Raw genomic sequence first — 14107 nt, 5'->3', positions numbered from 1 at the left:
GAGTGAGAGGGGAGATGAGTAGGTAGGGGTTTTTAGGAATTTGAAATAGCTGTGGAGAAAGAAAGGCAGAGTTGATGAAACATGTGGAGGAGGGCTGTTGTATACTCTTGGATTCCAGTAATCTATTTTTTCTTGCTCTTAAGCTGAGCTCTAAGGAAAAAGAAAGGTATGATCAGTTTTATATAGTTTATTTTTATTCTTTGTAATACTATATCTTTTACTATCCTTGTCACTCTCCATCCTTTGATCCACAACAACTCTACTCCACAATAAATAGCAAACATGTCAAGAAAGATAAAGAATACAAATCTGTAAATCATGATTTCACCCCAATTCAGAGAACTTTATCCTATCAACTTTGCTTTTCTCTTGTGGGATACTTGTACTTGAGGAATAAGGTGCCTACCCTTTAGCAATGGAAACTACACTCATGGCAGAGTAATGCCCAAAGGTATTGTTCATACTGAAACAAGTGCTCCCATCTGCCAACATCCACAAAGCATAGCTAGGAAAATAAAAATATAAAATAAATACTGCATATTATAAAGGAAAAGATAAAGTCTATTTGGTGATCCAAGTAACTATTGAAAGGCATTGGGAATGGATTTTCAACCACTGGCACTATACATACATGAAGAAACACAGGACATTAGGGAGGCACGAAGGTAATGTCTAGGAGAACCAAAAAAAAAAAAAAGGAGCATTAATACATAGGAGGGTTTGAAATATCTTCAGACTTCATGCCTCCATCTTTCAGGCTGAAGAGCCAGGACATCCCATCCCAGTTCTGATTATGCATTCCCCTTTTAAGTCTTTCACAAATTCATTGCTTTGGTTTTTTATTCTCTAGCTGCACTAGTAACTTTGATGTAGGAGTGGAAAAAAACACATGACAGTGGTGATGGTAGCACAACATAATTAATAGTATGGAGTTATATATTTGCATGCGGTTAAAAGGGGGAATTTTAGATTGTTTATATGTTAATAGAATAAATTTTTTTTTTAAAAAGTATGTGCAGAATTAATCCAAATTTGTTGTTGTTGCAAATCTGGTGTGCTAGTAGGACTTTAGGGAGTTAAAGATTTTGACATAAAGTGGTTAAGTAATGGAACCTATAGCCTAGGCTTGGATGGAATCTAACAAAAAACATGGGCATTGAGAGACAGTGGGAGTGAGAGAAATGGGAGACAATGAAAGGAAAAAGTACTTGGGTTCTCTGAGTTTGAGAAATGAGTATAACAGCAGTAAAGGAGAATTGGAAGGATAAAAATTGCTTTTAAATTGCTTAGGTTGTAATAAATGAGTTTTTTTGTTTTTGTTTTGCGAATGACAAGTTATATGACTGGGTGGTTAAACTGAAGTGCATTGAAAATGAATAGAAGTGATTAAAAAGAAAACCTAAAAATCAACCTCTCTACAAACTTGCTAAGATGAGGGTAGGATTCTTGGAGGGAATAATTATGTCAGGTACTAAAGCCTTCAAGTGTGTGGAGGTGTGATAGAGGTGGTTGGTGGAAGAGTGAGAAAGAAAGGGAATAATGAATGTAGCAGATATCACAGAATGAATGGTTTGAAATTGACTTCATGGGCTGTGGAGAATAGGAACCCATTCTCTTGTTCATGTGGTCCATGGGCTCCTGAGAATGGGAAGTTTCTGTATGTGGGCTTTAGGGCAAGCAGTAAACTCTGTTAAAGCTCAGGTTTAAAATCGTAAGTAGAGGGTATGTAAGTAGAGAGCTTTCTGTGAAGAGGTTGAGGATGGAGTTATCTTTCTTTCTTTTTTTTGTCTCTCTCATTTCTGTCATCAAAGGAAGACTCCAGAAGTCACAGGGGATGAGGTATGGGGGATAAGGTAGCAGAACTTGGATCAAGATAGAGGAAACATTGAATAAAAATGAATTTAGAGTCTAAGAGATGATCGGGGCTGGGTCAGGCATCTTAATTTTCATATTATCTCTTATGCAAATCTTCTCAGATTATTTAGATGTCCTTCCTTTGTGTTCTGAGAAGAGACTATACTTACCTCCATCAATACATTTAACATATTTAGGGATGGAATCAGATTCTGGGGCCTGGTGCATCTTCAAGAGGAGGGGCCTACTTTAAGAAAAAGAGTACAAAATTACAAATACAAAAATAAGCATGAAATCGAACACTTATTTAAAATGAGAAAGAAATCACAACAAATTATAAGTTTTTGAGAAATAAACATCACAAAAAATTTTAAAGACCCAATATTTTATATTAATTAACTCCCTGATACACTTCTAGAATACATTTTTCCTTGCAGTTTTTTCAATTGCTTCCTCTTTAACTGCTTCCCTTATAGCAATAATTTTGTTATGTTTCTGTATAATGAGAACTGAAAGGCAATTGCCTTTCACCAGCATGTTTGATGAAAGCTTATTCTTTACTATTGATAGTTTAGAAAAAATTTCAGCTTGACAATTTGTTATTGGTAATGAGATAATCACACAGATTACTGTCAAATTTCAGAAGACCTTTATCAAGTCTTTTGCATATGAGCTATAACATTTTAGAGCACTTCAAGTTTTCTTGTATAGTAACTAAGTTTGAACACTTTAAATTGAGAACTTTCACAAACTGCATTGTTGGGCCCTTCCTAGAATCTTTATATGAGATTGTAAATGAGAAACCCTGAAACATAAACTTTATTAGGCTTAGGGTTAATTTCATTCAGATTGTAGTATAAATCTGGTTTTCCACAGACACTGTGCTTCTTAGCCTCATTTTTATCATTCAGTTGAGAAAATGATGAAGTCTATGGATACACTCCTCAGCAAAAGGAAAAGGTTCATAATATATAAGATACTCAATACAATTTTATAGGTCTCCTAAAGCTTATTCTTGCTCCTGCCATAAATTTCTGCACTGAATTGATAATTCATTTAATACTCTGTATTTTAATCTTCTTCCTCTGGAATTTAGCATAATATTCAGCACTTTATATACTCCAAATACGTAAATGTTTATTTAATAAATAAGGAAAGAAATGGTTGAGAACTGCCAGACAGCCTGGGTACCAGGTGCAGAAATTCTCACTTTCAAAATCTGTTGGTAAACATATTTGAGTAAACATTAACCCTTTTTCTGGCATCCTAACATACCTGGTATTCTGGTGCCCGAACAAGACAGAGTTCCTTTCCCCAAGGCCTTTAATCAGCACTGATTCTCATTTTCTCTTCTAAAGGCATTTTGTTTTGTCTTTGATATTCTCCAGCCTGTCAATTTCCCAACCTGGCTTTCCCCAAATTTATATGAATCTTTTAAAAATTATAATCAAATATATATATATATATATATATATATATATATATATATATATATATATATGCATACATATTTTGGGGTGTGTGTGTGTGCATGGTCCAGTAATCGAACTCGGGTCTCCTGCATGGAAGGTGAGCATTCTACCACTGAACCACCTGTGCACCGTATAATCAAATATTTTAAGTAGCATTCATCTGTAATCCAAAGCACTTCACATCCCTCTCCCCTTTTCCCATTTTTCATTGTACACAGAGCTATTTTAGGCATTATAGGAAATACTAAAAGGAGTTAAAGTCATAAACCTTACACTCAAGGACTTTGCAATCTAGTATGGTTATGGGTGAAGGAGAATATAGGGAAAAGATAAGAAAGCAAATAATGTGAGATAAAGAAAGACTAAAGCAAATCCTAAGACCAATGTAAATTGACAGATGAATTGTTGTGGTGTTTTTTTGCTATATTCAGTATTGACTGTCAAAGGGGGCATTATCAATAATTATGCAAGGACAATAAGCATAAACAAATACTATTTGGACAAATTGGGATATAGAGTCACACTACTCTTTTTTTTTAATTTTAAAATTTTTAAAACGTAACAACATACAAACACAAACATTCTTACCATATGATCATTCCATTCTTGGTATATATTCAGTAACTCACATTATCATCAAATAGTTGTGTATTCATCATGATCATTTCTTAGAACATTTGCATCAATTTAGAAAAAGAAATAAAAAGAAAAAAGAAAAAACTCATGCATACCATACCCCTTACCCCTCCCTCTCATTGATTGCTAGTATTTCCATCTATGCAATATATTTTAGTCTTTGTTTCCCCTATTTTTTTCTATACCTCTTATCACTCCCTTTCATTGATCACTAGCATTTCAGTCTATTAAATTTAACATTTGTTTCCCCTAGTATTTCTTTATTTTTAAACCATATGTTTTACTCATCTGTCCATATCATAGATAAAAGGAGCATCAGACAAAAGATTTTCACAATCACACAGTCACATTGCAAAAGCTATATCATTATACAATCATCCTCATTTTCTTGATTCATCAGTTAGTTTTGTTCCCCTTGATTATTTCTCTCCCTTACTTCCCTTACCCAATCCTATCATAATCCCTACCCTTATTTTTATTTTCAAGAAACATGGCCACTGGAACACAGCTCCACATCTTTAGGCACCTCCCTCCAGCCTCTTCAATACACCTTAACTAAAAAAGGTGATATCTATATAATGCGTAAGAATAACCTCCAGGATAACCTCTCGACTCTGTTTGAAATGTCTCAGCCTTTGACATTTAATTTTGTCTCATTTCTCTCTTCCCCCTTTTGGTCTAGAAGACCATTTCCCTGATGCTGGGTCCCAGCTCATTCTAGGATTTCTGTCCCACATTGCAAGGAAGGTTTACACCCCTGGGAGTCATGCCCTACATAGATAGGGGGAGGGCAGTGAGTTTGCTTGTCATGTTGGCTGAGAGAGAGGGAGGGGCCACATCTGAGCAACAAAAGAAGTTCTCTGGGGTAGAGTCACCCTACTCTTAAGTCTCTTTAATTTTGTTTTAACATTTTGTTATGGACATTTTCAGACCACAGAAAGGATTGAGATAATTGTATAATGAATACTCATTGTCCATTATTCAAGTTCAACAATTATCAACATATGGACAATATTGCCTTATCTATATCCCCACTAACTCCCCACCCCTATTTACTGAAAGCAAAGCCAAAACATTTTCTTGATTCATCAATTAGTTTTGTTCCCCTTGATTATTTCTCTCCCTTACTTCCCTTACCCAATCCCATCATAATCCCTACCCTTCTTTTTATTTTCACTTTCAGAACTATTGCTTTGATGGTCCAATTCAGCCAGGACACAGATCCATAAAGGTCATCTCTGCACACTGACCAGCTTTTCGACTCTGGACACATGACTCCATAATGGCAGTTTCTGAGGCCAGGGCATATGTGAGACCCTTCTTCCTGCTATTCTCGCTTGGGATATTTCTGTCCCTTTTAGGCCTTTCCCAGTTTGGGGCCTCCCAACACCTCAGTTCTCCAGAAGTGGTAATTCCCTGGAAAATTACCAACATGGGCAAAAGCGTGAAAACTCCAGGCTGGCTATCTTACAGCCTGTGGTTTGGGGGCCAGAGACACATTGTCCACATAAGGATCAAGAAGCTTTTGGTTTCAAGAAACTTCCCAGTGTTCACCTACACAGAACAACGCACCCACCTTGAATATCAGCCCTTTGTCCAGGATAACTGCTACTATCATGGTTATGTGGAAGGGGTCCCTAGATCCCTGGTTTCCCTCAGTACCTGTTCTGGGGGCTTTCGAGGAATGCTGCAGATAAATGACCTTACTTATGAAATTGAACCCATAAGGCACTCTACCTCATTTGAACACTTCGTTTATAAGATAAACAGTATTGAGACACAATTCCCTTCTATGAGATGTGGCTTAACAGAAGAGGAAACAGCACACCAACAGTTGAAATTCCAAGAGGCTGAGAATTCAACTCTGAAAAAATATTCTGTTAATGGCTGGTGGACCCATTCATGGTTTCTGGAACTGGTTGTAGTGGTAGACCACGGTTTCTTCATTTATTCCCAAAGCAACTTGTCAAAAGTGCAGGAGGATGTGCTCCTTGTTGTCAATATGGTTGATTCCATTTATCAGCAGTTGAGTACATATGTGATTTTGATTGGGATTGAGATTTGGAATCAAGGAAATGTTTTTCCCATAACAAGCATAGAACAAGTTCTGGAAGATTTCTCTCAATGGAAACAAATCAGTCTTTCCAGGCTACAGCATGATGCTGCACATCTTTTCATAAAAAATTCATTTATAGATGTACTGGGTATAGCCTATGTTGCAGGAATATGTCTTCCTCCTAAAGATTGTGGAGTTAATAGTTTCCAAGGAGATTCGTGGTTTCTTTTTGCCCTCACCGTGGCCCATGAGCTAGGTCATACTTTGGGTATGTGGCATGATGAGAAATTCTGCTTTTGTGCAGACAGATACTGCATCATGAATGCTGTAAGAATGGCAGCAGAGAGATTCACCAATTGCAGTTATGCTGAATTTAGGAAGACCACTTTAAACCAGGGGTCATGTCTGCACAATCCTCCAAGACCAGGGGAATTCTTTATGCTGAAGCGTTGTGGGAATGGTGTGATTGAAGGAGGAGAGGAGTGTGACTGTGGATTGATACAGCAGTGTGAAAAAGATCCCTGTTGTCTGTCGAACTGCACTCTGAGTCCTGGGTCTGCCTGTGCTTTTGGACTTTGTTGCCAAGACTGCAAGTTCATGCCATCAGGGGAACTCTGTAGACAACAGGTCAATGAATGTGACCTTCCAGAATGGTGCAATGGGACATCTCATCTGTGCCCAGAAGATGGGTTTGTACAGGATGGGGTCCCCTGTAGTAACAGTGCCTACTGCTATCAAAAGAGATGTAATAACCTTGATGAGCAGTGCAGAGAGATTTTTGGCAAAGGTGCAAAAAGTGGATCTCAAAATTGCTACAAAGAAATCAACTCCCAGGGGAATCATTTTGGCCATTGTGGTATAAATGGCACAACATACCTGAAATGTAATAATTCAAATATTTTTTGTGGGAGAGTTCAGTGTGAAAATGTGGGAGAAATTCCATATCTGCAAGAGCCTTTTACATTACAGCACACTCATATCAATGGTGTCACCTGCTGGGGTATCAACTATCATTTAGGGTATCATTATCATATCAACATACCTGATGTTGGTGACGTGAAAGATGGCACAGTTTGTGGTCCAGGAAAGATTTGCATACATAAAAAGTGTGTTAGTGTGTCTCTTCTGTCACAAGTCTGCCTGCCTGAGACCTGCAATATGAAGGGAGTTTGCAATAATAAACATCACTGCCACTGTGGCTATGGGTGGTCCCCACCATACTGCCTGCACAGAGGCTATGGTGGTAGTATTGACAGTGGACCAGCATCTGCAAAAACAAGTGTCTTCTTGCCACTAATTGTGATTATTTTGTCTGTTTTGTTTTTACTGTTGGCGGTTGGACTTTATAAATATCTTCGAAAACATTTCAGTCCCAGGGAGACTAAAGCCCACACTTCAGATTAACAAAATATCTCTAATTTAATGTTCTATACATTATTAACTTCTAATTGCTTAGCCGTAGATAAGTGAACACATGCCTACATACCTGGGGAGATAGTTTACAGATAATGCAGGCATCTTCCTTTCTATCAGTATCAGAAGTGCTGCCATTAAGTAAAGTTAATTAACATGTTTTTATCTACTGTTCATTGTTTTAAGCAGCAAATAAAGCTCCACTTTCTCCCGAGTTAGTTTTTTTTTTATTATAAATGACAAACAAACATACAAACATTCTTGACATGCAAATGTTCTTGACATGGTTATAATCAATAGCTCACAATATCATCACATAGTTGTGTGTTCATCACCATGATCATCTTTTTGAGCATTTGTACATCTCCAGCAAAAACAGAAAAAAGGAAAAACTCATACATGCCATACCCCTTATTCCTCCCTCTCATTGACCACTAGTACTTCAATCTACTCAATTAATTTTAACCTTTGTAAGTCTCCCTTTTATTTATTTCTTATCCATATTTTTTACTGATTTGGTCATACTGTAGATAAAAGGAGCATCAGACACAAGGCTTTCACAATCACACAGTCACACTATGAAAGCTATATCATTATACAATCATCTTCAAGAAACATGGCTACTGGAACACAGCTCTACAGTTTCAGGTACCTCCCTCTAGCCACTCTAATACACCATAAACTAAAAAGGGGATATCTAATAAGGCATAAGAACAACCTCCAGGACAACCTCTCAAGTCTGTTTGAAATTTCTCAGCCACTGACACTTTATTTTGTCTCATTTCTCTCCTCCCCTTTTTTGGTCATGAAAGTTTTCTCAATCCCTTGATGCCGAGTTCCAGCTCATTTCTGTCCCACATTGCCAGGGAGGTTTACACCCCTGGGAGTCATGTCTCACGTGTGTGGGGGGCAGGTAGTGAGTTTGCCTGTCATGTTGGTTGAGAGAGAGACAGAGAGAGAGAGAGAGAGAGAGAGAGAGAGAGAGAGAGAGAGAGAGAGAGACCACATCTAAGCAGCAAAAGAGGTTCTCTGGGGGTGACTCTTAGGCCTAAACATTTAAAGTAGGCTTAGCCTAATCTTTACTGTGGTAAGTCTCACAGAGGCAAACCCCAAGATTGAGGGCTCGGCCTATTGATTTGGTTGTCCCCACTGCCTGTGAGAATATCAGGAATTCTCCAAATGGGGGAAGTTAAATTTTCTTCCCTTTCTCCCCATTCCCCCAAGGGGACCTTGCAAATACCTCTTTATTCACTGTTCACATCACTCTGGGATTTATTGGGGGATCACACTAACCTGGACGAACCAACAAGATCTCATGTCCTATTCAAGGTTCCAAGTAATTATGGCATTCAATTAAACTGTCCAAATAAGTTAAATTAGGAAATGTACTGGTCAAAATATAAATTTTGTACCAAATAAACATTTCTTGCTTTAGTCTCACACAGAAGTTGAAGTTTTAAAATATGAATGACCATCTATTTTCAACACCCTGCAATATTGACATTCCTTTGTTCTTCCTCATGCAAAGGTATTTTTTTATTTGTACATTTAATCACTATCGTTGCACACTCTAGGCATTCCTAGATTATACCATCTCAGTCTTTATCATCTATCTTTCCTTCTGGTTTCATATGTGCCCCCAGCCCTTCTCCCTCTATCATTCTCACATTCAGCTTCATCCAGTGTACTTATGTTATTGTGCTACAGTCAGGTAGTAGTGTGCTATCCATGTCTAAATTTTTGCAATCAGTCCTGTTGCACGTCTTCTGTATTCCTTCAGCACCAAGTGCCCAATCTCTAACCTATTTCTATCTCCTGATAACCTGGTTTTGTGTTTCTTGAGCACAGATATGACTCATGACAAAGACAGGAGACCTATCAGTGGCTGAGAGAGTTCAAATAGAGTTGAGAAGCTACTCTGGAGACCATTCTTACACAAACTTCAGTTAGACATTGCTACCCCTCATAACTTGCCAAACCCCACCCAAAACCGTTCCTGCCAGCTCTGAGGAACACCTTGGGCATTACATGAGATTCACAAAGGTTCCATGCACTAAGGTAAAGGGGCAGCCTCTCCAGAACATCAACTAGTTCCATCCATCCCCCTATCCCATATTATCAACAGCGCCTTCCAAGGTGAGAAATTTATAATCGGTGTGGCTCAAATACTCCAATTTGGCCTCATCTTAAATAATCACATCTTCAAAGACCCACATCCACAGGACTTGAGGTTAGTATCTGAACATGTCTACTTGGGGAATATAATTTCAATCCATAACCCTTGGTAATTTGGTTATAGAAAAGAAATTAGAGAAATTTACTTTTTTTTTTTTTTTTGCATGGGGAGGCACCGGGAATCGAACCCAGGTCTCCAGCATGGCAGGTGAGAACTCTGCCTGCTGAGCCACTGTGGCCTGCCTAATTTACATATTTTAAGTATATATATATATGTATATATCCATATGGAGACAACAGGTAAGCTGCTCCAATTTATGGATATTCTTTTGAAATTATTTATTATAAGCATATTTAATTTGATTTTAATCAAATTTATCAATCTAACATTCTTTTATATTTTCTGGGCTTTGTAATTTTTGCTTGGGATTACTTTGAAAGAATCCATGCTTTATTTTATTTATTTTTTTTCCATGCTTTATTTTTGCACTGAGTATGCTGATTTCATTTTTCATGCTTAAATCTGGAATTTATTTTGCTATAAGGAATGAAATAGGAATGCAACCATGTATTTTCTCAAATAGCTAGCTAGTTGTTCCAATGAAATTTATTGAATAAACCATTTTACCACTTTACTTGCAAATTGTGACTCTGTTTTGTACTTTGTTATTCATTATTTTATTTGTAAATTTTATATGAAGCAGTACTTTTTCTAAATTTTAAGAAAAATTTCCTAGTTATTTTATGTTGGTTGAGTTAATTAGGACTGAAACAGTAAATTATGTTAAGATTGGTGGGTAAAATTAACCTTCTCATAACAAATATGGAGTCTTAGTGTCTTAATTTGGGTTTCTTCAAAAGAAGACCAGAGACAAGGATTTGGTAAGTTAGTTTATTGGGGAAGCACAAGAAAGTTGTATATTAATGAGCAACTTTCCACTGTGATCTATTGGGTCATCCCCTGTAGACTCTTTAATCAAGTGAAACACAGTTGTAGTTTCTTACCTGCTATAACAATTACCACAAAATGGGTTGGCTTCCTGGAATTTATTGGCTTATATTTTCAGAGGCTAGAAGGCTTGTTTCCTCCCAGGGTCAGTAGCATTCTGGCTGACTGGCAGTTGTTGGGTTCCTTGGCTTTCCTGTCACCTGGCAATGTCCTTTCCTGTCTCTTCTGGATACCACTGATTTCCAGCTTCTATTCCTCCATGAGACTTTCTCTTCATAAAGCCTCCAATAATAGGATTAAGTTAAACACTAAAAATAACATCTTCAAAAGGTCCTATTTATAATGGATTCACACCTGCAGGAATGGCGTACATAATTCAAGCCACCACCAAACCTCAGAATATTCTTCCATTGTCCAGGAGATAGCTGTCAGAAAGAAAAGTGAACCACAAGCACTTAAAGTGGGAAGCTGTTATTGTCCACCCAGTAATCATCTACTTCAGCTGCAAGTGAACTCAGATAGGACAAGGGGATGTAAGGTAGGCTAATGAATAACATCTGCTATGTCCTTGTTCCTTAGAGAACAGCTCTTGAGGCAATGATTAAATGCAAATCCTTTTTTTTTTTTTTTTGGTAAATGCTATCCTAGAGAAATGAGAGTAAGAGTAAAAGGACTTGAGGTAGGCAATGATGGTAACAGCAGATGTTGGTGATGTCTATCCATATTCTCTTTGCTTAACCCTGAGGTCCTCTGTAGTATTGGTAACAATTCTTATATACAATAAAGGCTTTATACTTTACAGGAGCATGCTCAGCCCATTTGTGAAGCAGGCTGGAAGTCAGAGAGGACATTAACATACCTGGAAAGAACTCTCAACCAAATGAGAGCCATTTTGTAAATAAATATCTCAGCTTCCACAATCCTCATGGGACAATTCTGAGATGTTTGAAACTATCTCTCAGAGAGTCCACAGTAGAGTTGTCTCCTGATTGCCCGCATGGTCACCTACCCATTAATGTATGTTTTATTGGTTTTTGTTCCTTTCCTGTCCCAGTTTCCCATTTCTTCACCACGCTTCTTGGGATTATATCCCAAATTAATTATTTGCACTCAAATAATCTTATGGTCTATTTCTGAAAATTTGTACCAGAAGTTGTCTTTGAAAGGCAGACCCTGGTATAAGATTCTGGAATTTGATTGGTTACTTGTCAGATGGCAACTAGGACTCCATAGGTGCAGGAAGTAGACTTGTGACAATTGGTGTGCTGCAGCATCCATAAACTAAAACCCTTACCTGTGATGGATTAGGATGAAGAATAGATAGAAGGGGTACGCGGCCTCATACAATAGCTCTAGTACATGAATTGGTGATATGAAGATTATGATATTAGTTAACTGCCTAAGAGGCCTTGAAGAAAAAGACTTAGGTCACATAATTGTCAGCTTGGGGTCATGGTGTGATAGTAGTAAGACCTCTATGACAATGTTTAAAGAGAACCTCATCTACAGCTGGAGTGAAGACTATGCTGAAAAAAATACCCAAGATTGTAGTAAATGCACAGAATCACAAAGACTACTGAGAGCTCTGGTATATTTCTTATGTAAAAACCATGGCCCTGTTACCTTGTGATTTAGGATGAGAACATTTTAAAGCCTTAATCTTGAGCTTCCCCTAAACACTCTGAGCCAGTGGAGTTCACTCCCTATCTTCTGCTAGAAGAGACAAGTCTCTCATTGCTCAGAGAATATACTTTGTGAGATTATGCTTATCCTCCAGAAAGTATGTGTCCTCCTAAAGATCTGTGCCTCCTTTCATTGCATCTAGACCAATAACTATGGTCAGAACTTAGAATAACCCAATTGTAGTTATGCAGCAGTTCTTAGTAGAACAGGAAATGGATTAATACCCAAATTGCTTTAGGAGCTGGCAAATGTATACCAGCAGGGCCCAGGAGAACATATATAGGAATAGACCATTAGGATACTGGACCAGAAGAGATAGAATATATTATTATACAGGGGAAGTTTTTTAATGAGGGGTTACTGAGTGTGTTACTCAGGGTTCTCTAGAGAAACTGAACCAACAGGAGTGATTTGTAAATATGAAATTTAAAAAGGTGTCTCATGCAGCTGTGGGGATGGAAGAGTCCAAAACTGTAGGGCAGTCTGTGAAGCTTGTAGATCCGATGAAGGGTCTGGATGAATTTCACAGGAGAGGATCACTGGCTGAAAAAGCAGTGAACGATTCTCTCTTCTTCCTTAAAAGCCTTCAACTGATTGGATTATCTCATGGTGGGATACAGGCCTTAGTTGATCACAGATGTAATTAGCCACAGATATGATCAACTGACTGATGATTTAATACACCAAACTTCTGGTTTATCAATCAGTAATGAAATATCCTTGTAGCAACTGTCAGGCCAGTGTTTGCCTGAACAGGCATCTTGGCATAATCACTTGGCCAAGTTGACGCCAGAACCTAACCATCACAGTCCACCCCTTGTTTGCAGCTATACACATCACCTTGAAACATGTTTAATTTACAAATAGAACACAATAATAGATATATGTTATTTGTAACAATACTCAACCATCCTCCATACAACTGGAAATGCAATACATCATTCCAGAATAGGGTGCAAGTCCTTAGATAACATTCACTCTTAAACTTCATATCCTACAACCAAGTAATATAACATAAACAATGCAACTTATGTCATATGATAAGAGGAAAACAAGATATTTGCTTATGCACAAATGCAAAACATACAACAAAACAGGGAGGAGATATTCATAAAATCACAGTACTCATTTTTGTAACTGGCCATGTGGTTGTAGTTCATATTTAACACTACCTTCTTCTATTACCCATTCCATGTTCCTTTTACCCTCAGCAAACACTTCTGCTGGTCGTGGTTCTTTGCCAGATGGGGTGACCCAGACCTTCATTTCTAACGTTTCTGGGCCATTGGCAGTCCTGCCTGGATTGGGTTGTTGCAGTTTTCCATTGACTTTAACCACAGGGCATGGTTGTACTAAAAGATGTGCTAGGGGATCTCCTGTCTTCCAGGAAAACTCTTCTTTACCTCCATTATGTAGTTGCAGACCTATTTCCCCTTGATAGTCAGGATCAATCACCCCAGACAGAGCAGTAATCCCTTTTTGTGTCTGTTGATTCAGTGCATGAGAAGCCCAAAGTGGCTAGGTGACAGCTTTAACTTCCAGTTCAATGGAATTATTGTTGTGTCTCCTGGTTGGTGCACTCCTTCTTTGGATTAAGACTTGTAGACCAGCAGAGCTTAAGGTTTTAGGGACAGGAAGCAGAAATTTTCCCATGAATCACTAGGGGTGATAGTGAGTGGTGCCATTCCTATTTCCACCCCTTGATTCCTGGATCTGTGAATCCTGGCTATGGGAGAAATAGCGCCATAGAGTGGATGCTAATTCAGAGCACACACAGCCTCCTGGAGAACATTGCCTCATCCCTGCAAGGTACTGCCACCTAGTTGGCACCATAATTGGGTCTCCCAAAAGGCCATTCCACCATTTTAT

The 14107-nt window shown here is 38.1% G+C and overlaps 1 protein-coding gene across 2 annotated transcripts in view; it reads left to right on the top strand.

Annotated features, from left to right (window-relative positions):
• The window catches only part of LOC143651939 (disintegrin and metalloproteinase domain-containing protein 21-like), a 37635-nt gene extending 27715 nt beyond the window's left edge, over positions 1-9920 (top strand). For both annotated transcript variants that reach the window (XM_077122878.1, XM_077122877.1), the window contains exon 2: positions 5146-9920. In XM_077122878.1, coding sequence (XP_076978993.1) covers positions 5245-7422 — 2178 coding nt within the window. In that variant the 5' untranslated portion in view covers positions 5146-5244 and the 3' untranslated portion in view covers positions 7423-9920. The remainder of the gene's footprint in view (positions 1-5145) is intronic.
• The last annotated feature ends 4187 nt before the right edge of the window (positions 9921-14107 follow it).

Source organism: Tamandua tetradactyla, chromosome 12, assembly GCF_023851605.1.
Source record: "Tamandua tetradactyla isolate mTamTet1 chromosome 12, mTamTet1.pri, whole genome shotgun sequence".
NCBI lineage: Eukaryota > Metazoa > Chordata > Mammalia > Pilosa > Myrmecophagidae > Tamandua > Tamandua tetradactyla.
Note: the sequence above shows the minus strand (reverse complement) of the source record. Positions and strands in the feature narration are given on the sequence as shown.